At 34.8% G+C, this 23,035-nt stretch overlaps 1 protein-coding gene across 2 annotated transcripts in view; it reads left to right on the forward strand.

Moving 5' to 3' along the window:
• Positions 1-23,035, forward strand: part of NDC80 (NDC80 kinetochore complex component) — a 48,986-nt gene that overhangs the window by 3,445 nt on the left and 22,506 nt on the right. For both annotated transcript variants that reach the window (XM_047698150.1, XM_047698151.1), the window contains exons 4-12: positions 2,366-2,489; positions 2,566-2,738; positions 3,460-3,562; positions 8,296-8,385; positions 10,987-11,080; positions 12,295-12,401; positions 13,133-13,277; positions 16,875-17,080; positions 21,577-21,729. In XM_047698150.1, coding sequence (XP_047554106.1) covers positions 2,366-2,489; positions 2,566-2,738; positions 3,460-3,562; positions 8,296-8,385; positions 10,987-11,080; positions 12,295-12,401; positions 13,133-13,277; positions 16,875-17,080; positions 21,577-21,729 — 1,195 coding nt within the window. The remainder of the gene's footprint in view (positions 1-2,365; positions 2,490-2,565; positions 2,739-3,459; positions 3,563-8,295; positions 8,386-10,986; positions 11,081-12,294; positions 12,402-13,132; positions 13,278-16,874; positions 17,081-21,576; positions 21,730-23,035) is intronic.

The following is a 23,035-nucleotide window of genomic DNA, read 5'->3' on the forward strand; positions in this document are numbered from 1 at the left end:
GCTAGCTTTCTTCTGTTTTAAATGATGAAATGGTTATATCTGTTTTAGATAGTGCTAAGAGATCTATCAGCACATTCAGACCACTATTTCATGTTATAAGTGAATAGATTAAAAATTCTATACCTAGCTTTCAGATAGTATAGCATTTTTAAATTGGGGGGAACCATCATCTAGTTCAACATTTTAGGCCCAGGCTTTTTTATACTCTTAAATATTAAGATTCCAAAGAGCTTTTTATTTTATGGGCTGTATTCACGGATATTAATCATATTAGATATTAAAACTGAAAAGGTTTTAATTATGCATTCATTGAATGTAAAATAATAATAACCCCTTACATGTTAACAAAAATATCATAAGTATATATTTTTTTCCAAATACAAAACTATTCAGTAAGAAAAGTGATGTTGTTTTACATCTTTCCAAATCTCTTTAATGTCTGGCTAAATAGAAGATCGCTAGCTTCTCATATCAGCTTCCACATTGTTAAAATATCATTCATCATATAGCCAACCTCTGGAAAACTCCAGAGTACACTCATGAGAAAATGAGAATGAAAGGGACAAGTACCATCTTAGTTTTTCAGTATGAAAATAGCTTTGACTTCTCAGATCTCCGAGATCACACTTTGAGAACCACTGTTTAGTGTAGATCAGTGGTTGCCTATGCTGAGGGTAGGGCAAGTCTTGATTGTTAAAGAGTAAAAAAAACTTTTGCAATGATGAAAATGTTCAATATCTTCATATCTTCATTGTGGCAGGATTACATGTGTGTATACGTTGTCAAACCTCATCATACTGGACACTTTAAACAGATACATTTTACTCTAAGCAAATTACAACTCAATAAAATTGATCTATTTTTTAAGAAATGATAAACCCCAAAACTGAAAAAATAATCTGTTCTTTTATCTCACCAAAACCAAATATAACAGTTTTAAGGCAAACCTGTTCAGTTGTTTTGAAAATATTCAGAGATGAAATGTTTGTTACATTACAAAAGTCTTTGCCTTGAAACCAAATTAAGCTCTTTCTGGTATTCATTCCAGTTGATGAAGAATCTTAAGACATTTTTGTATTGTAACTTTTCCCTCAGTGGTGAACTTCAGAGATAATGGTAATTATTATAAAATCTAACATTTTCTGAGCCAGACATTGTTTTAAGTATTTTGTCTGTACTTACTCTTTTAATCAATCCTCAGAACTGCCCTGTAAATAGATACTGTTATTGTATCCATTTTATAGAAAGGGAAATTGAAGCACAGAGAGATTAAGTAATTTATTTAGGATCATACAACTAGAAACAAGAGGAAGAATTTGAAACCACAAACTCTGGTTCTAGGCCTTGTGCTCTTAAGCTATAAATTAAATGTTACAGTATTTTGATTGGCTAGGGTATTCTCTTTTAACTTAAAAAGATGTCTAATAGTGCAGTTTTGTGTAGAGTAACAGCTGAGTCTATACATGTACTCCTTTTGGTAAAAAGAAAAAAAATAAGTAATAACAGTATGTAGAAAAGTGGTTCTCAAATTAGCAAATTCTCAGGGGAAAAAATAGCTAATCTGGGCTGTGGAATGAGAGGGCCCAAGCTAAAGAACTTTTAGAGCTTTGGCAGGAGAAAAGTTGAAAGCAGTAAGCAAACCTGCAGGGAGAAATAGATCTCTGATGACCAGAGTTCAAATATTACACCAATGTTCATTGCATCTCAGTTTTGTGGCATATGTTCAATAAAGAAAATTATTATTCTAAGGGTATTTAATAAGCTACAGTTGTTAGCGAAATCAGGCTACAAAGTTAGGCAAAAGGAACCATTATAAAAATATAAAATTTTGTTTTGTGGGGGAGGCTTAGAATGGAACATAAATGTTGCATCCTTTAATGACTAAAAAGTTGCACCATGTAAATTTATGGTAAATAACAATCAGATACATAGTATTGCATGACACAAAAATAGTCAAGAGAAAACGCATACACCACCTATTTTAACATCTCAAAAGCAATTTTCCCACAAGAAATGATGGCAAATGAAGGGGTTAAGAGTGAAGGAGCAATCATGAAAGGCTAAAAAGGATGGCGAAAGGACTGGGATTACTGAATAAACTTGGAGAATGGTTTTACAGAAGATCTAGTGGACTCAAAATGCACATTCTTAGGTGATGGTGTTAGGAATGCAAAGCACCACAGTGCATTTTTCTTCCCATCTCATTTTATACTTATCATGATTTGCCCTTTTTTTCTACTTTGAATAAAAGAATTGAACTTTGATGTTGTTGCTGCTAGGAAAATGCAAGATCACCTTTAAATAATTTAGACTTGACCACTGCCAGAAATACTTTTGATTGTATTTTGGCTGTTTATGTTCCCAGAACTAGTGGACATGGATCCCGGAATAGTCAATTTGGTATATTTTCCAGTTCTGAAAAAATCAAGGACCCACGACCACTTAATGACAAAGCATTCATTCAGCAGTGCATTCGACAACTCTGTGAGGTATTTTATATTCTCTTAAGTATTTCCCAGTAATTTTTCTATTATAGTGTTTGATGTTTCATAAAAATTTTTGTAGTTTCTTACAGAAAATGGTTATGCGTATAGCGTATCCATGAAATCTCTACAAGCTCCTTCTGTTAAAGACTTCCTAAAGATCTTCACTTTTCTTTATGGCTTCTTGTGCCCTTCGTATGAACTTCCTGACACAAAGTTTGAAGAAGAGGTTCCAAGAATCTTTAAAGATCTTGGGTTTGTATGTTATATTTATTAGCCTAGAAAGATTGTTGAAACACAAAGAAGAATCAGACTCAATTGATTTGTAAAGATTCTGAGTTAGAAAAATCATATATTTTAAGATCACTGTGAGCAGTATATCTTAGGATAAATTTAAAAGGCAAGAAAAACCACTGTTTGAAGGTTATTGCAGAACTGTAGAAGATAGTTCATAAGGCCTTCCAAATACTGAGATGATGAGGAATAAATAGGATGGGCTGGATAACACAGATTTTATAGAAGCAAAAAAGACAGGATAGGAGGCCTGGAGAAAATGGGGTGGGTAAAGTCAAGAATGGCTGTGTAGAGTAAACACGGGAAGGAATGGATTTGAAGATTAAGAGTATACACATGTAGCTTATTTGGAGTACATTGAATTTGAGAGAACAAAAAATCTTTTAGGAGAGAAGTCCAGCATACTGGTTATAAATCAAGTTCTACAGTGTTAGGTATACATGCGTGAAATAATCTGCAGAGAAGAAATCAATGAGATTCTGAAATCTCATTTCAGAATCTCATTTCAGAATAAGATGACCAAGGATGAAACCTTAATAAATATCTTCTAAATAAGTCAAGACTGTGGGTATAATGTGGAATTTTTCTAATGTAACTTCTTGCCAAATTTAGCCTTATTTTCACAAAATTAACATTGTTGGTCTCTATTTTTTTTTTCTAATTTTTTTCTAATTTTTCATAGGTATCCTTTTGCATTATCCAAAAGCTCCATGTATACAGTGGGTGCCCCTCATACATGGCCACACATTGTGGCAGCCTTGGTTTGGCTGATAGACTGCATCAAGGTATTTGGTTTTTCATTTTAAAATGTATATGTAGGAAAGATTTTTTTTTTCCTTATGATAGTGTTATTTCTCTATGTCTTTTGCCAGTTATCTCAAAGTTTGCAACTATTTTCATTTTCCAAAGCACATTTGCTTTTAAGTTCTTCAGACTCTTAATAAATGCTTCTAGAGGTGAGAGTAAGGAATTACCACACTGGCATGGAAATTATTTGTTTTCATGAGGTTTTAAAGCTTAAAAAAAAAAAAAAAGTAGGAAATTATTTCCCCCATTATATACATAACATAACTTTGTTTTTTTTCCCCCTTTATTAATTAAAATTCATATTCATTGCAAAAAATTTTGGAAAATACAGAAATACACAGAAAGTGATATACCCATAATCCCACAACTCAGAGACAACAATTTAAAACATTTCCTTGGGCTATAGTTTTAAAGATGCATTTTTGCTATGCAAAGTATGTGGGGTTTTTTTCTTTCAACTTTTGATGTATATTGACAAATTTCTCTGCAGAAAACTTGCACCAGTTAAAAACTCCTCAACAATGTGAGCATATGCCTTTTCCCATGGCATCCACATCATTCTTTTAAAATCTTTACCATTTGAAAGGTGAAAAAAATAGCTTAATATATATATGTTATAAAAGCAATTGTCTTTTTGTATGGTTTGTCATTGCTATTTCTTGTGGACTTTTTTGCCGTATTTTATGTATATATTTTTTTTGCTTCTGTTAATTTTAACCTTTATAAAACTGCTTATATTTATCAATATTTTAAACGAATGAGTGAAAACATGATTTTTTTCATATTTGCAATTTTTCTTCTCAATTTGAACATATTTCACACTTATTACAACTGCCTATTTGTGTCTTTTGCCACTTTTCTCGTTGATTTATAGGAACACCATTTTGAACATCAAAAACAGTCAGATAAGAGTAATTAGCTCATTTGGATATGGTACAGATATTTTTTCCCTTTTGATTTATGTGATGTATTTTCACTATTGAGAAATACAAATTGTTATCTAGTCTAGTTCAGTCTCTTCCTTTTATAGTTTTTTTTTCTTCCTTTTATAGTTTCTGAGTTTCCTGTCCTTAGTGCTAAAATCCCTAAAACTAACACTGTCCTCCTGACATTCTCTTGGCAATTGAAATCCCTTGACAAACTACAGGCAGGCACTGGGTGGTTGGATTTTGACCTAGAAGACATCTCAGTACTTTGCGCACCACCATTGTCAAGATAAGAGTAGAAATCCAATGACACAGTCCATTAATACAACTCACATTTTATTGAACTTTATGTATAATGTCTGTGCATTCAATCTGTTTCTCTTCAGTGATATCCATGGACATTGGATAACTACCTCTCTTTTCCCACTACCAAATACTCCTCTTGTCAATGGAATGCTTTACCCTTGTTTCACTAAGCAGCTTATGTTATTCATAAGTGGTTAGGAGATAGCATTTCCACAGTGATGCAAGACCTCATGGAGTACCTGCTTTGGCTTTTTATACTTTATACTTTTATCTCTTATTGTTTAAAGTCTTTGTTGCTTTATACTTTCAGTGCCCTTCTCTTTCTCTTCTCCTTTTGAGATTCCCATAATGCAGATATTATATCATTTGATGATCCATAAGTCCCATACACTTTTTTCTCTTTTTCATTCTTTTTTCTTTCTGTTTATGTGAGTGGATAATTTCAAATATCCTGTCCTCTAGTCCACTGATTCCTTCTTTTGCATGGTTGACTTTGCTTTTGAAGCTCTCTGTTTAATTCTTTAGATCAGCCTTTTTTTTCAGCTCTCATTTGATTTTTTTTTTTAATAGTGTCTGTTTCTTCATTGAATTTCTTGTTTTGTTCATACATTGTTTTTCTAATTTTGTTTAGTTGGCTGTGTGTTCTTATACCTTAGTAAATATTTTTGAGAGGATTATTCTGAATTAGTTCATAGATCTCCATTTCTGTAGGTTCAGTTATTGGAGCTTTATTAGTTTTCCTTTGGTAATGTCATGTTTACCTTATTTTTCATGATCCTTGATTCTTTATGATGATACCTGCACATTTGAGTAAGTGGTCTCTTCTTCCACATTTGACAGGTTCTCTTTTAGAGACAGTTCTTTACCAGTCAGCTCGGATTGGGTTTTTAGATGTATCTAGATGTATAATGTACTTGGTTAGGTGGGGCTTATATCAGGGTCTATTTTGGGGCAAGGTCACTGCCCAAGCTGTGAAGTTAGGGGAGAAGGGGAAGTGCTACTCTACAGTAGGAAAAGACTGGTGGCTTGGTTCTCTGCCATATTCCCAGGTGTTCTGGTTAGGTTTTCTGGTCAGGTGGCACTGGAGACTGTATTCAGCTTTGGATAGCACCATAAATTATCTTCCCTTTCCTACTGGTGTTTCTGATCAAGCCTCAGCCAGCAAAGCTTTTTGGGAATCAACTCAGAGAGAATTGCATGCTTAGCTCCCCGAATAACAGGGCTGTTGTCTTGGGTCTGCAGAAACAGAGCCACTGAGCAGGTTCTCCATTCAATTGCTGTAACTGGGGCTAGAGGGGAGGCTATTGAGATTCCCATGAGCTCTGGTACGTTTTTCTGGTTAACAAGGTTGGAGTTTGTATTTAGCAGTGGACAGGGCTATGGATCAGATTCCCTAACAGAGTGGAGGAAGAAAACAGACCCAAGGCTGGCAAGATTCTTCTTGGGAAGCTAAAGAGGCAAACCTGTGCTCTAGACTCTGGCCAGATGAGGTTGCTGACTTTCCTCTGCGGATGATCAAAGCCCCAACCGAGCTCTCTTCACCAGCTCCTGAGCCAGGCAGTTTTCCAGATGCTCCAGCTAGGTTTCCAGCTTGGACAGAGCCAGAAGCTATACTAGCCATGGTTAAGGTTGTAAATTAGTTCTTCTGCCTCAGCAGAGCAGGAGAACAGGCTCTAGTTGCTCTTTGTGGTCTTGACTTAAAGCCACCCATGCCCCAAGTTTACTGTCCAAATGAGGTCCCTAGCTTTGCTCAGTGGATGATCACTTCTAACTTCCAGGCTCTTAGCTCAGGTATTTCTGAGCTGAGAAGGATTTCAGGAGTCTAGACAGGCTTTCTGGTCGGGTAGAGCTAAGAGCTACACTGAGCAGTGGGTGGAGCTATGGATTAACTCCCCTACTTGGGCAGAGGGGCAGGCTCAGGCTTTCCGAGTTCTTTTCTCCTCTCTCATATTTCACTATATAGAGAAGTGGTATACTGGAAAATAATCACCTTTTACTGAAAAAATATTACTCAAATCCACATTTCTGGTTATTTCTATAGAGTTTCAGGTTGAAACTGTTTCAACCAAATCTCCTCAGTTCGGAAGAACTTTTAATTCTTGTAGTAATGTTTTATATAGTTCCTGGTGAGTTGTTTGTCCCTCTGTAAGGGTCTTTTTTTAACTTAATGGAGTATCGAGAATTTTCACATGGACCTTTGACAAAGCAACAGAAACACTTATCTACCCTGATAACAAGGTAGAAGATTCTGTTCTTCATCTTGGGCTCTGCCCTACATGTCTTTCAGACTTAGTTAAATCTCACTGTGGGGTTCCTGGGTGACTCAGATGGTTAAGCATCTGCCTTCGGCTCAGGTCATGATCTCCAGGTCCTGGGATCAAGCCCCATGTTGAGCTCCCAGCTCAGCGGGAGTCTGCTTCTCCCTCTGCCTCTCCCCCTGCTTGTGCTCTCTCTCTTTCTCCGTCTATCTTTCTCAAACGAATAAATAAAATCTTTAAAAATAAATAAATTTTTAAAAATCTGATTATTGAGGCTTGTCAAGGGAAGAAGTCATAAAAGATGAGTTATTAGAGTTTGCCTGCCTTCACCTTAGATGTACAAAAAAGTCTTATATGAGTGTCTTTGGAATAGGATAGAAGTAGATATGGCAAGCAACTCTGGGTTAAGAACTTAGGAATCTGATATGTAAGTCCTAGGATAAGAAAAATTAATGAAATATTTTTAGTAGAAACCACATTCCTTTTTCATTCCTAATGCATGGTACTTCTCTTAGAACCTTACTGTGCATTATACTAGATACACATTTATAAGTTTACATTTCATAGCAATTTCATTTACATTTTCTAGTGATTTTTTTCATGTTTGGAAGGTTGTATTTTTAAAACAATTTATAAAAATAGGTGTTCCAAAATGGAATTTCTTTGCCTTAAAAACCCTTAGCCATTTTCCTTTTGGCTTACTATTATAAACATCTGTTTTGCTATAATGTATTATCTCTTATCACTTTTAAGCTTTAACAGTTGCATTTCTGAATATTTCATATTGTGATCAATCTGAAGTTCATATTTATACATACTGAAGGAGTCTGTAGATAACATTTAAGCACCAAATTTGAGTTCATATAAAAGAAGAATAATCCTTTTTGGTTCACCTTTAACGTGGGAGCCTTTTTTTTAGATTCTCAGAGTGGCATCAAAACGTGTATACATGCTCTCAATGAATTAGTAGTAGAAACATCAGCATATTTTATAGAAGTAAATATGGAATCCATCCTTTTCTAATTCTAATGGATTAAGTTACTAAAATAGCAAAAGGATTACATTTTAATGCTCAATAATATGATCTCTCTAGAGACTTTCAGCCCAGCAATAATGTAAATGCTTCTAAAAGTGACACTAAAACAAATGTTACAAAACATGAAAGCTATGTGTTTTTCTCACATTTCATCAACTTAAATATGTTGCTTGTGTACTTACTAGTTACATAATGCCATGAAAGAAAGCTCACCTTTATTTGATGACGGACAGCCTTGGGGAGAAGAAACTGAAGATGGAATTATGCATAATAAGGTACCTTACATTAACACAAACCTTAGTTATCTTGGTATTTTAACTGTGTCACTATTGAAATTAATGCAGTCAGGCACCTAGGTGGCTGAGTCAGTTGTCTACCTTTGGTTCAGTCAGTTGTCTGCCTTTGGCTCAGGTCGTGATCCCAGGGTCCTGGGGTGGAGCCCCACCTCAGGCTTCCTGCTCAATGGGGGCTCTGCTTCTCTCTCTGTTCCTCCCCCCACTCATGCTCTCTTACTCTGTCTCTCCCAAAAATAAATAAAAATCTTTTTAAAAAAATTAATATAGTCTTTTGTAGAGTTTGTCTTTTTGCTTCCAGAAAAACTTTTAAAATTGAATTTTTTTCATCTTAAATTTATTCTTGGAATCACATTGTAATTTCTTAAAATTAAGTAGGCATAGAAATTTTAAATGTTAACTAAGTGAGGCACCTGGGTGGTGCACTTGGTTAAGTGTCCAGCTCAGGTCATGATCTCAGGGTCATGGGATCGAGTCCCGCAGCTGGCTCCATGCCCAGCTTGGATTCGGCTTGAGACTTTCTCCCTCCCCCTCTGCTCCTCCTCCCACATGAGAGGCCACATGCTTGTGTACTCACTCGCACACTCTCTCTCTCTCTAAAATAAATAAATCTTTTTTAAAAAGTAATTAATTAAATGTTAAGTAAGTAAGTAGAAAAGCATGGAAATTGGAATTAAATCATAACATGTTATTTTCTTATATATAAATGTAACATTTCTTTCCTTGTCTACCTTTTAGAATGAAGGTAGCAGTACTGGCAACATAAGTCTAATATAGTTCTTTGTCAATAGAAAACATAAGTCTTTGAGTCTTAAAATACTACATGTAGGGTTTATGTTTTGTTTTGGCCTTTTTAGTTAGGCGTATTACCACTTAGATCCAAGTTACCACTTCCAAAAGGGATTGAGATCAAAGTAAACATGGTCCAAGTTGGTTCCCAATCCATACTTTACCGGAGCCTAAACTATGTAACTAACCTCACCCTATTTCCTAAAATAAGCAAATGTATGTGTCTGAATAAAGCAAATGCTACCTCCAAGGAATAGATTTATAATATTAAGATTAAAATTAATGTACCCTAGCACATGTAAAAGATCAATCACCATGCAGATCCCTAAAAAGAAAACTTATTTTCTGTGCTAATTCTAATCAACACTCTTTGGAGCATTTGCAATAAAAAGAAACTGGCAAGAAACTTTAGTCTCAATTTTTATTACTACCTGGGAAAAATAGATCAAAGAGGTATGATTACTTCTTTTTTTTTTTTTTGTAAACAGAGTAACCATACCTTTTACTGCTTCAGCAATGAACCCTGCTGGAGAATCAGTTAGAAAGCCTTGGATCCTACTCCAGAGAATTCTCCTCCCATGTTGCAATATGTGCCCTGGGCTAGATTTATCTGTACCTCGTTTTGCAGCCAAATACAACACTTACTAAATATTAAATTTTTTAACATTTTTCCTGAAGGTTAAACCATTAAAAGTTATTCTTGCTATTTTAGCTGTTATTTCAAATGACAATATACAAGAGCAGAACTTTAGAAATTTTAAAGCACTGCTCTGTATAAAATATTATTTGAAAATATCTTAAAGAAGGTCATCAAAGTATACAATTTCGCCAGATTCTGAGCCTCACCTTGTGGATCCAGAAACTCAGTTTGTTAGTAGCAGAGCATTTGACTGTAGAAATTTAATTTTTTTTATATCTGCAAAATCAAAATTGACCAAGCTTAAAGAAACTGATTCACTGTTACCAAATTCACAAGAAACTGATCTGAAATAGAATGAAAATATATTAATTTATCATCAGTGGTATACCTTTCTAGTTAGAGGAATACTCATACTGCCTATTTAGGGTACCCTTTCCATATCAACCAAGTAATATGGAGGTTGTTTAATTAGCAAAGAATCAGCGCAAAGGGAATTGGTTTGTCTTGAGGGATATTTATTTCATATAGGCTTTGGAAAATTCTAATCAGCCATCCGCACCTCCTAACAAAGCATGCATCTTCAGTGACCAAAACACCTCATAATGGCAAAATATAGTGTTACTTTCTCTTGGATAAATATTAAGAATGCTAATATTCTACTATTTAAATACCTACTAACCATCCCATTCTTTTAGACTGAAGTTAACAATGTAACTATAGCCTTCATTCAGATTTTCACAGCTAGACTTAGTTTAATTGGACTTAACATCATCAATTCATTTAAGTTTTTCATAAGGTTGATTGCACAAAGATGAATGAGCATTTTATGTTGAATTATATTTGTTAATAAGCTTCTTTCTTTGACCTCAAAATTCTGAATGTATGGTTTCTTTACTGTTTACTAAGTATCACCTTTATCCAAATTTAAGTTTTCTTTATTATTTTTAGACACATTACAAGTAGCAGACTGAGTAAATCTGTGCAACATAATTAATGATAGATCCTAGGTTTGTGTCTCATTTATAGGAGTTCTTATAGCTAAGTATTCCTGACTTTTTTTTTTTTTAATTCAAGTTTAAATTTTCATTTAGAAAAATGAGACAAACTAAATAGAGAATAATAGCTTTGTTTTTAAATCTGCTTAACCCAATCAGTTGTTTTTGGACTACACCATAAAATGCTATGAGAGTTTCATGACTGGGGCTGACAGTTTTGAAGAGATGAATGCAGAGTTGCAGTCAAAGCTGAGTAAGTGTTCTCATTCCTAGTGTGCTGCTATTACTCATGTATTAAACTCTTTTTGTGGAGTTGTAGCTCATTTTACCACACCCAGTTTATGTGAACTACTCTAAATGTGTTTGGATGCCTACTAATTTTTGTCTTTATTGTTTCTTTGGTGGAGAGAAGTGATAGTTAAGCAGGAAAGAATCCCAGTTTTGGAGGCAAACCTCTTCCTGGCTACGTGACCTTAACAAATTACTTAACCTGTCTAATGAGGTTTTGCAAGATTAAGTGGCCATGTATGTAAAGTATCAGACACACTACCAGGAACACAGAAAATAAACAGCAAAGGTTATTCCTGTGTTATTCCTATGATATTCTTGCTTTATTGTTTGAGAAATTACCAATTAGTGAGAAGTCTTAAGGTCCCTTCAAAATGTATGACAGGCAGTTAATGGACCATTATATTTCCAATGAAAGAAATTCTTCATTATATTTCCACTCTGTTATAACCTAGGGAAATTCAGTATTTCCCAGCTAACTCTAAAGTGGTCCAGAGGAATTAATTTAATCTTTTTTCCTTTATTGAAATAGTCTTAAATGTAAAATGGTAGAATGGTGGGTAAAACAGATAAATTTAAGATGTGTAAAACTATTTCTTCAATGAAATCAATCAAAACAGGAGAATATCACCTTGCTACTATTGGCACAAAAGGTGAAAGCATTTCCCCTATGTTCCCATTGGATGTATCTTCCTGAAATAACAGGACAGTTTCAGCTTGTCAGCATAAGAAAGGGAGCAAGGTAAATGATGTTTCATTTTAAAAGAGGAAAATTCATAGAGATCTAATATAAAAAGCATCTAGTGAATTCATTTATTGACACAATATTTATTGTATATCTACAGTGGGCAAGTCACCTTAGGCACTGAGGATACAGTAATGAATAAGAGATAGAAAATCCCTGTCCTATGAAATTACCTCTACTAGAGATAATAATCAAATTAACAACCATAAATCAAAGGGTAGTAACTCCAAGAACAAAAATGAAGCAAGGTAAGAGGGTAGAAGATGTAGTGAATGGAAAGGTTTGCTATTTTAGAGGGTAGGATATCCTTCACTGGTAGCATTTTGAGCAGAGACCAAAAAGGAAATAAGGGAAAGAGCAATGGTGAAGACCCAGGGGATAAATGTTTCTAGGCAGAATTGAGATCTTACTAAGTTTGGGGGTTTTCTCTCCAGAGGATTTGTTTAATGTAGATGCTTCCAAGCTGGAATCATTAGCAGCAAAAAACAAAGCACTGAATGAACAGATTGCAAGATTGGAACAAGAAAGAGAAAAAGAACCGGTCAGTAAACATGCTTATTTCATGAATAGGTTTATATACTTAGCTGTTTTGGACTCTTGGATCTCCTTAGAGAACACCAGCTATTTCTTTATCCAAAAAAAAAAAAAAGCCTTCTTAAATGTTAATTTTTTTTTTACATAGGACAGAACTCTCCATGAAAACATGTTTGGTATCTCTAGAGCTTTGTTTTCCCTTGTGATCTATCAGTCTTGAACTAATAGTGTTCGGAATATGATGAAAGAGTCTTACCTATTTACATAAGTCCAAAAATCTTTTGAACAGGATCCCCATGTTTTACACCTCTAGGGAGCACAATATAATAAGCCCTGAGTTATTTAGTTAGTGAAAAGGGAATGGCGATAAGTGTGTTTATATAATGTATTATATTCTAAGAGCTTTCTAAAAGCTAGATGATAATATCCAGATACCTAATTTTATTTGGGGTATTAATATTACTGAATTGCCTAGACTGTTCTGTAAAACATCAGATTTTAAATGTTTCGCTTTTTCATTCTGGCCCTTGACTTTTTGTATCCCAAACTGACTTCCCAAAAAGTACATCTTCTTAATTAGGTAATAACATAACAGCAAAGTTCCCTTTTAGTTCTTTGGCTCCCTCTAAAAGGGATAGGAAATGCTAATATACCTTTCTCTAAGATGAATTTAAATAATATTGTGTTATTTTCAAGTAAAGGAATGGTTATCAATTAGATTTTTTTTTTCTTTTAAAGAATCGTCTGGAGTCATTGAGAAAATTGAAAACTTCCTTACAAGCAGATGTTCAAAAATATCAGGCATACATGAGCAATTTGGAGTCTCATTCAGCCATTCTTGACCAGAAACTGAATGGTCTTGATGAAGAAATCTCTAGAGTAGGTAAGCACAACCAATGCTAAAAGAGGACATTCAGACTGGAATGGGGACCTGCCTGGGGTTTATCACATACACAGACAACTTTGTCATCCAAATAATTTTTTCTTTGATGATGAATGGCTATAGCAGGCCACCAAGTTTTCAATGCCTTCTGCATGTATTAGTTTTCTTAGGCTGCTATCGAAAAATACCACAAAATTGGTAGATTAGAACAATAGAAATTTGTTCTAAAGGCCATAAGTCCAAAATTTAGCACGGCCAAGCTCCCTCCAAGGACTCTAGGGGAGAATTCATTCCTTGTCTCTTCCAGCTTCTGTTTCCTGATGGTATTCCTGAGCTTTTGGCCATGTCACTCCAATTTCTGCCTTTATCCTCACATTGCCTTATCTCTGTATGTGTGTCTCCTCTTCTTTTTGTGTTTGTTTCTCTCAGCCTCTATCTTTTAAGAACATTTATGATGTCATTTAGGACCCACTGGATAATCCAGGGCATAATAATGAGATGAGATAATCTCATCTCAAAATATTTAATAATATCTGCAAAAAAACCCTTTTCCAAATAAAGAAATATTTACAAATTTAGGATCTCATATGTTTGGGTAACCATTATTCAGCCTAATACAACTTCTAACATGTTCTGTTGTCTGATTTTTTGAAGCCAAGAGGGACCTAATCTAAAAACATATGATACCTGATATAAATATATATTCTCTTCTGCCTTGTAATTAGTAAGCCAGATTCTTAAACCTCTCCTGGCTTCAGTCTGCTTATTACTACCACCTCCTAAACCACTTGGCAACTTAAGCTGATTGAAAAAGTAAGATGGAAAGATGAAAGTACTACAATTCTTTGGAAGAAAAAGCCCAATTAAAGAAAGTGTGTTTATATCCTGTGAGTTCCTAACCTTGTTTTTCATAAGCACATATCAGTCATAACTGTAAAATTAAAAATACCATAACACATGGATTGATATTTCTATACTGCCAGAAGGCAAGCAAAGAGAAGTATTCATAAATCACAGAGCCATTGGATGGCACTTTACAAAATGAATAATCCTCTGGACCTATTGTACTATTTTTCTAGGTATTTGTCCAATTCAGTTTTATTCTTATAGGATTTTACAGATTGTGTCTGTCTCACATAGGATTTGTGTAGATAGTCCTTAGGATATTTGATTTAATGCTTAGTCTATATAATATTAACCATCTGTCAAGTCAAAGATAATAATTATATGGAGTATTTGTTTAAATCAGCTTATTTTTTCCAAATAATTCTGATTACATATATTAGATTTCCTCTAAACCAAGCCTTTAAATAATTTACACTTGGCCCCGAACATTTGTTCTCCGTGTTGACAAGAAGCCATAAACTAATTTTTTATCACAACAATATTTGTAAGGCAGGGATGCCTGGCTGGCTCATTTAGTTAAGCATCTACCTTCAGCTCAGGTCATGATCCCAGGGTCCTGGAATCGAGTCCCACATCAGCTCCTTGCTCAGCAGGGAACCTGCTTCACCCTCTGCCTGCCTCTTCCCTTGTGTGCTCACTCTCGCTCTCTGACATATAAATAAAATTTTTTTGAAAAAATATATTTGTAATGCAGTTAAATCAATACTTTATAATAGTCTGTCTTCCTCATTGGTATTTATCAAGAGAATTTTCATATCCCTACTTTTCTTGTGAGAATTTTTTCCCCATAATTGCAAGCTAAAGAGGTGAGAGAGATACTTTAGCCATCATTTACTATTCCAGATTGATTTAGTTTGAGATAATAATTTTTATAACTTAACCTAAGATGTTTTTATTCTGAGTATTTTAACTTTCATAATTTTTTTTAAAGATTTTATTTATTTATTCGACAGACGGAGATCACAAGTAGGCAGAGAGGCAGGCAGAGAGAGAGGGGAAAGCAGGCTCCCTGTGGAGCAGAGAGCCCAACGTGGGGCTTGATCCCAGGAGCCTGAGATCATGACCTGAGCCGAAGGCAGAGGCTTTAACCCACTGAGCCACCCAGGCGCCCCTTTCATGATTATTTAAAGTCACTCACGGCCAAGAATCAAAGAGACCTAATTAAACTGTCTGGATATAAATAGATATAGAGATAGGAAGGAAGAGAGAGAGAAAGATAGATAAATGGATGGATGTACATTGTGGATTTTTTGTACAGATTCCTGTGATAAATATATAATGTTTTACTTCATCTATTTTTATTTTTAACTCAAATGTGGGACTTCACAAGAACAGTGCTACAAATGAGTTATAACGAAGCTAAGATCTTGATCCTGTAAACCCATGGAATGATTGTCTTGGCGCATTTGGTCAGCATATTCTCATCCATCTATTCCAGCCTGCTTAAAAGTACTATCATATTCTTTATAAGCTGTGAATAACAAAAGGTTGGAAAATACCATTCTATATAACCCCAAATATTTTAAGTTTGATAACTTTTCTTGCCCTTTGCATGGTCATTTCCTATTTGTAAGTATCATTTTGTCTTAGTACAATAATATACTCATTCTTGATTATAGATTTTGGTAAATAGAAGGGCGCTTGGGTGGTGCAGTCATTTAAGCATATGACTTTTGGTTTCAGCGCCAGTCATGATTTTGGGGTCCTGGGATCAAGATCAAGCCCCACATCATGCTCTGCTTAGTGTGGAGTCTGCTTGAGATTCTCTCTCTCTCCCTTTGCCCCTCCCACCTGTACTCACACTCTCTCAAATAAATAAATATTTTTTTAAAAATTTTGGTAAGTAGAGCAAGAACTTAACCACTGTAGTTACTTACTTTTTGATCAAACTACTGAAAATGCCCATGAATAAGAATAAAGTGATATATTTGAAGATAAATATTTTTATATTTGTGAAGAATTTGTGGGTTTTTTGACTTATTGCTGAGAATCATGCTGGAGTATAAAAAGCATTTGAACTGAACATTGGCACACTATTCCTCTTAAGTGTAATAATTCTTAATCATTATGTGTGGGGCCGTATTTTTTTCATGTAGCACTTTCTGAAAATCATGCAAGCCAATAGGGAAGTAAGTTTCTAACATAAAATTTTAGTTGTATCATCTTTCAGAAATGTTATTAACAGAGTGAGATCAAATAGAATCATCCCCACAAAGAGAAGAGAAAAATATACATGTACATAACTTGGAAATTTAGACATATTAATCAAGTCTATTCAATAATGGCATCAGGGTGCATGACTGACTCAGTCAGTAGAGCATGCCACTCTTGATCTTGGAGTTGTGAGTTTGAGCCCTACGTTGGGTGTAGAGACTGAGTTAAAAAAAAAATTAAATCTGGGGTGCCTGGGTGGCTCAGTGGGTTAAAGTCTCTGCCTTTGGCTCAGGTCATGATCTCAGGGTTCTGGGATTGAGCCCCACATCCGACTCTCTGCTCAGCAGGGAGCCTGCTTCCTCCTCTCTCTCTGCCTGCCTCTCAGCCTACTTGTGATCTCTGTGTGTCAAACAAATAAATAAAATCTTAAAAAAAAAAATTTTAAATCTGGCTCAACAATGTTTGAAAAATAAATAATGGCCTCAATTTCTTTGTAGGAATTGAAAGAACTTAACAAATTTGTTTTCTTCGATGCAGAACTAGAATATGAAACAATGAAACAGGAGAATACTCGCCTGCAGAATATTGTCGATAACCAGAAGTACTCAGTTGCAGACATCGAGAGAATAAATCATGAAAGAAATGAATTGCAACAGACCATTAATAAATTAACCAAGGACCTAGAGGCTGAACAACAGCAGTTATGGAATGAAGAGCTAAAATATGCCAGAGGAAAAGAGGCGGTATGTCATCCCATTTCCAGAGTGGCAGCTTAGAGCTGACATTCATAAAGGTCTACACCTATTAAGAAAAACTGAATGGGTAAAATAAATTGGCTAAAGAGTTAAAACTTTAGCATTGACATTTTACTAAAACACACATGTCACTTCCAATAACACCCCAATTTCTCTCCATCAGATTTAAGGTAGTCTGTATTTTTTATCAGTGAGCCCAGAAATAAGCAAAAATGTCTCTAAGTCCATGAAAATAATATTCATAAATCACATGCCTTTTATTCTAGAAGAGGTTATGAGTCATCCTTCATTTACCTATTCACCATTCAAACATTTGTTTAACATCTACTGTGTGTCACTTCCCATGCTGAGCTCAGAAGAATAAAGATATAAAGACAGACTCTGCCCTAAAGAAACTTCCAGTCTAGTTGATATGAGACCATGAGATCAGATCTCTAAAAGATGTTTGCACAGGGTATTGAGGAAACATACAGTATTCTTAATGCAGATATAGTGTTTGTGGTGTGGGAAGTTGTATGAGGTAATTTTTAGAAAGGTTTCCTTGAAGAGGTAACACCTGAACTGATTTGGGAAGTGTAAGTAAGAGTTCTCTTGGCAAGGGTAGGGGAGTCAGCAAACAAGTACATGGGAAAGCTCAGAGAGAAAATAGTGTGTTGTACTCTGGCATCAGAATCTTTTCATCTGGCTAGAGCTTAATAGCAAGGGATAGGGTCACACCAAAAGAGAAAACTCAAGAGAAAAAGCATATACCAGACGATAATGATTCTTTTCATATTTGAAAGTTTGGACTTTATCCTGAAAGCTCCAAGAAGCCCTTACGATTTTTAAACATATGACATTTCAGAAAGATCTCATTTTTGGTCATGAGAGAAATGGATTGGAAGGGAGCAAAACAGATAAGGATCTGTGGCAGTAATGCAGTAAGAAGTTATGAGCTAGATTTAGATAGTGCTAGTGGAGATTCAAAGAAGTGAGTGAATTCTGACTTAGGAGGTGCTCTTAGGAGGTAGAGTGAATAAGACCTGATGAAAAAAAAAGGGTGCATTCACCGTGTCTGGCTTGGTGCTCACTCCAAAATAGAAGAGAAGTGGCCAGTCAGGAATAGGGATGGTATGCTGGACCTGTTACGTCCATGGGGCATCCAAGAGAACATATTTAACAGGCTATTTTTCTTTGAGTCTGAACCTCAGCATAAAATATGAGGGTTTGCAATGTAGATTAAGTAAAAATCAGTATGTATTGTGACTGAAACCAAAAGGGTAGATGAATTCACCAAGGGAGGATTCACAGGAGGAAGGGAGCACCAGCATCTTAAAGTGGACAAAGGTTCCTCAAGAGAAACCTACAAGTAACTGAGGACTAGCCAGAAAGATCACGAGGATAGAAACTGAGAAAGGAAGTCGGGAAGGAATTAGCATTGTCAAATGCAATAAGAGGATTTAAAAGTTTCTGTCAGATTCCATAACAGCAGTCACTAAGTCACTAAGTCCAAAGTGTTCTCTTCTGCTATTGTACACTATCGCATTCTTAAGAAAAGTTATTTAAGACTCTTTTTTTAAGAAAAGGTAATAAAATGTATCTTTCAAAGGGCTTTTTTTTTTTTTTAAGATTTTATTTATTCATTTTACAGACAGAGATCACAAGTAGGCAGAGAGGCAGGCAGAGAGAGAGGAGGAAGCAGGCTCCCTGGTGAGCAGAGAGCCCGACGTGGGGCTCGATCCCAGGACCCTGGGACCATGACCTGAGCCGAAGGCAGCGGCTTTAACCCACTGAGCCACCCAGGCGTCCCAGTCTTTACTCTTTTTAATGTAGCTCTCAGTAGGTATGAACTTTTTCTTAATGATTTAGCATAATCATGCATGTGACACCAACGTATTCTAAAACAGCAATAAGTTAACAGGTTATCTAGGAACCAAATAAAACTTTCCTGTCAAATAATTCCAAAGTGTTCTCTTCTGCTATTATACACTATCGCATTCTTAAGAAAAGTTATTTAAGACTCTTTTTTTAAGAAAAGGTAATAAAATGTGTCTTTCAAAGGGCTTTTTTTTTAATGGAAAAAATAAACTAGAGAGTTTCAAAATTAACCTTCGAAGTGTTCTACCCTAGTACTTTCAGTTATAATGTTTGTTTATTGGTAGGTATAGTACTAAAATATATACCTCACTGAGAAAGATTTAGTCTCTATTTTGCTCCAAAGGTAATGTGGTTTTTTATCATATTAGTGCCAGCACTTTCCTTAGTACATTATTTCTTAAAAATAATTATCACTGTTATTAAAATGAACAAAGTAGTTCAAAGCATCTCTTTTTGCCCAAAGGGACAATACTGGTTTTTCATCCTGGTCGCCTTATAAAGTACATTATAGGCGTAATACAAATAGTTTCTTAGTCAGGTTTTAACTCTTCTATATTTTTAAAAATCTGTAGTTTGCACACCTACATATGTAATTTTTCATCTGGAAAGAACAGTTCAGTATGAGCAGTAAACATTGCCTCTTTTTTTTAATCTCTGTTTCACCATACTTTTGCTTTGCCTTGACTATCTTTACTCCCTCATCCTACCCTCTAGGTAACCTCTGTCCCTGTGTATTAAGGGGAAACATAGACATTTATAAGAAGTAGGCTGTAGTGGTGATCCCAAAAGTCTGTGAACCTAGAATTTGGTAAACCTATATTTTAACCTTGGATTTTCCATCATATACCCGTTTGAACTCAGCATGTTATCTCACCTCTCATAGTCTCAGTTATTATTATTATTAATAAAGTAAGGTGTGGTTAAACTACATCAGTGAATCTGAAATAGGCTCCTTCAACAAACATTAATATATTTTATTTATCAAGCACTGTGTGAGAATGGGGAAGTTATGAATCTCTGGACAAGGTGAACTCTTGAGTTTGACTAGCTAAAATTAGCTGTATAAATGCTGTTTTTTATTTTGGAGGATCACGCAAAAGAAGAAAATTATGTGGGAAATAGGTAAGCAATGATCTGATTAGGGCAGAGTAAGCCATACAGAGTAAGAAGAAAACTTTAGGGTACTAGATGAGAGAGAGATTAAAAAATGATAGCAGAATGCAAAAATTTAATATGAACATTTGATCCGTCATCTTTTTTTCTGAATTAATTTTTATTCCACATGCCACCTCTGGCTGGTGTAGCTTTTTGGATCTCTATGTTAAGATAACCATTGAACCAACATCTGCTCAGGAAAATGTATGATCGGTTTTCACTCTCTGAGTTGCGTGTGGGAAGAATAAATGTGCCACACATTTGCTCTCCCTGCAGTAAGACGTCGTAAAGTACATGGGCTTGTGAAAACTGTTTTCATTCAGATAAATAAACTGCTAGTGAAGAACAGAAGCAACTACCTATAAAACCATTTAGTATAAGGACAAACAGAGCTTACACATTTTAGTAATCCCTAGAGAGCTACTATCTTACAAATTAGAGTAGTTGAAATTTTTTCCTGATTCATTAGTAAGAAATCTTAAATGTGGGGCACCTCATTAACTCATCTGAAGATCTTGCAACTCTTGATCTTGGGGTCATAAGTTTGAGCCCATTTTGGGTGTAGAAATTACTTAAATGAATAAATAAATAACTTTTAAAAATCTTAAGTGTAATATATAAGTAGCCTTGCTTTTGAGAGCTGATAAATTTTTGGAAATTACAAATTAAGTTTCAGTGGGTGCTCTTCCCCCATTGCATTCTTTCACTCAAAGTCTTCAGTTTTGTAGATAGGTAACAACAGTGAGAAAATGAAATGGAGGAAGCAGTATGAAAATAAATTGTCTAGACTCTGCAAATTCATTTATTTAATCAAATATCGGGGACCTCCTAAATGCCAAGCACTATTCTGACTCCTGCGGGGACTGCTTTCATGGAGCTTACAATGAAAGTAAATAAATAAATACATCAGGTATTAGTAAGTGCTATGAATAAAAATAAAGAGGATTGAGAAATATAGAGCAAAAGCCTTTCTGATGATGTAATTTGAACAGAGCCCTGAAGGAAGGGAAGAAGACCGGGAAATATGGAATTGTTATTAAAATATTTTTGTTAAAATGACATTTGTGACTTCTGTGATTGCATTTCACTTATTTTGGAGAAATGAAATATTTTATTTTGTACATTGATGATACCAAGGTTTGTTTGGTTTCATAATTTCTCCTGACAGTTTAAAAAGTAAGTTTTAATTAATACCTAAATATGGATTCTCGTTCTAAACTATCCAGTAAGTGAAAGAAGAGTAGTATATTGCTTACTAATTAATTACAATTTTTAAATTACACAGATTTAGTGTGAATAATCATTCTTTGCATTTTAAAACTGCCACCCTTACTACTCAAATAAACCAAATTACTGAACTATAAAAAATACTATAATTTTTATGTATAATTGCAGAAATGCCAATTGAAAACCATATGGAAAGGGGCTGTTTGGTTTGCTTTAATGTTCCTTTTTGTGTTCTCTTCGTACAGATTGAAACACAATTATCAGAGTATCACAAGTTGGCCAGAAAATTAAAACTTATCCCTAAAGGTGCTGAAAATTCCAAAGGTTATGACTTTGAAATTAAGTTTAATCCTGAAGCTGGTGCCAACTGCCTTGTCAAATACAGAGCTCAAGTTTACGTAAGTACTATAAGTAGTTCAAAAGATTTTTAAATGATATGACTAATGTCTTGCTCATTTACTTATAAGTAAGAGTTTAAACTTCAGCATCTTCATAAATGAGGACTGAACATAGAAATAAAACACTGAAACTTTTAATCCTCCTTTGTTTTGGTATTAAAAGTCTTTATTGTACCATCCTCTTTGAATTATAAAGCCTTTTCTTCCTCTCTACCTACTTTATTTACTCACCTAACCAATAGAAACTTTGATTATATTTAATATAGACACCAGGATTGTAAAGAGAAAAATTACCTGACCCTTGCTCTTAAGTAAATAAATAATTGCTATATATGTGCTTTATTAGAAATGTTCACAAGTTATGGTGTTGAGATCAATTCTTGCCGGAACTGGGGGGAAGAAAAGTGTCCCCAGAGATGGTGAACCTGGAATGAAATCTTGAAAGATGAGGTATTTATTGGGATGGTCTGTGGGAAAGAGCTTCAGGCACAAGGACACTCATGAAGTCATGTGTGAAGGCATAAATATAATAGGGGATTAAGTAACACCAGTCAATAATGAAAAATCTGCAACTAATTTTTAAATATGGGCAAGGATATAATTTATAGAAGAAAATTTTTAAATCATTCTATTGCATCTTCTCAATTATTCACAGATTTTAGTATTTTAGTGGCCCCCTCAAAAATGACACTTTTCAAAATACTTAGTTTTTTAATAAAGAATGTCAGGGTCTAAAGCTATGCATTTTTCCCTTGAGAATCATTCATACATTCAGTAAATTATTGATTAAATACATAGTATGCCCCTCACCAGCTAGGTGTTGGAGATGAAATACCCAGAAAGATACAGTTCCTGCATTTCCAGAGATCACAGTTTATTGGTGAACAGACTTTGATTAAATAAAGCTAGACTCATTTTCAATAGAAAAAATCCATCCAATAAACATACAGTCTTTTACTGAATTGTTTCTCAAGCAATAGCTAGGTAGGCAGGTAGACAGGCTGGCAGCCAGATAGTTTACGCACCACTATTTTGAGTAATTTGACACTGATGCAAGAAAATAATTACCTGCTTCAAATCAGTGTAGAAAGGATTACCTAATACAAAAAGAATTCACATTCTAAGAAAAGAGGAAAGGTTTTACTATGGTCTCTGGAAATAGTTTTACATAATAATAGAACAATAAAAATAGAAATAGCATCCAGAAGGTGCAACCCCAACTGTTATAAGTAGTATTTGGAGAAAAGTTCTTAAAGAGGCATTGCATCGGGGCACCTGGGTGGCTCAGTAGGTTAAGGCCTCTGCC

The sequence above is a fragment of the Lutra lutra genome, chromosome 12, assembly GCF_902655055.1.
Source record: "Lutra lutra chromosome 12, mLutLut1.2, whole genome shotgun sequence".
NCBI lineage: Eukaryota > Metazoa > Chordata > Mammalia > Carnivora > Mustelidae > Lutra > Lutra lutra.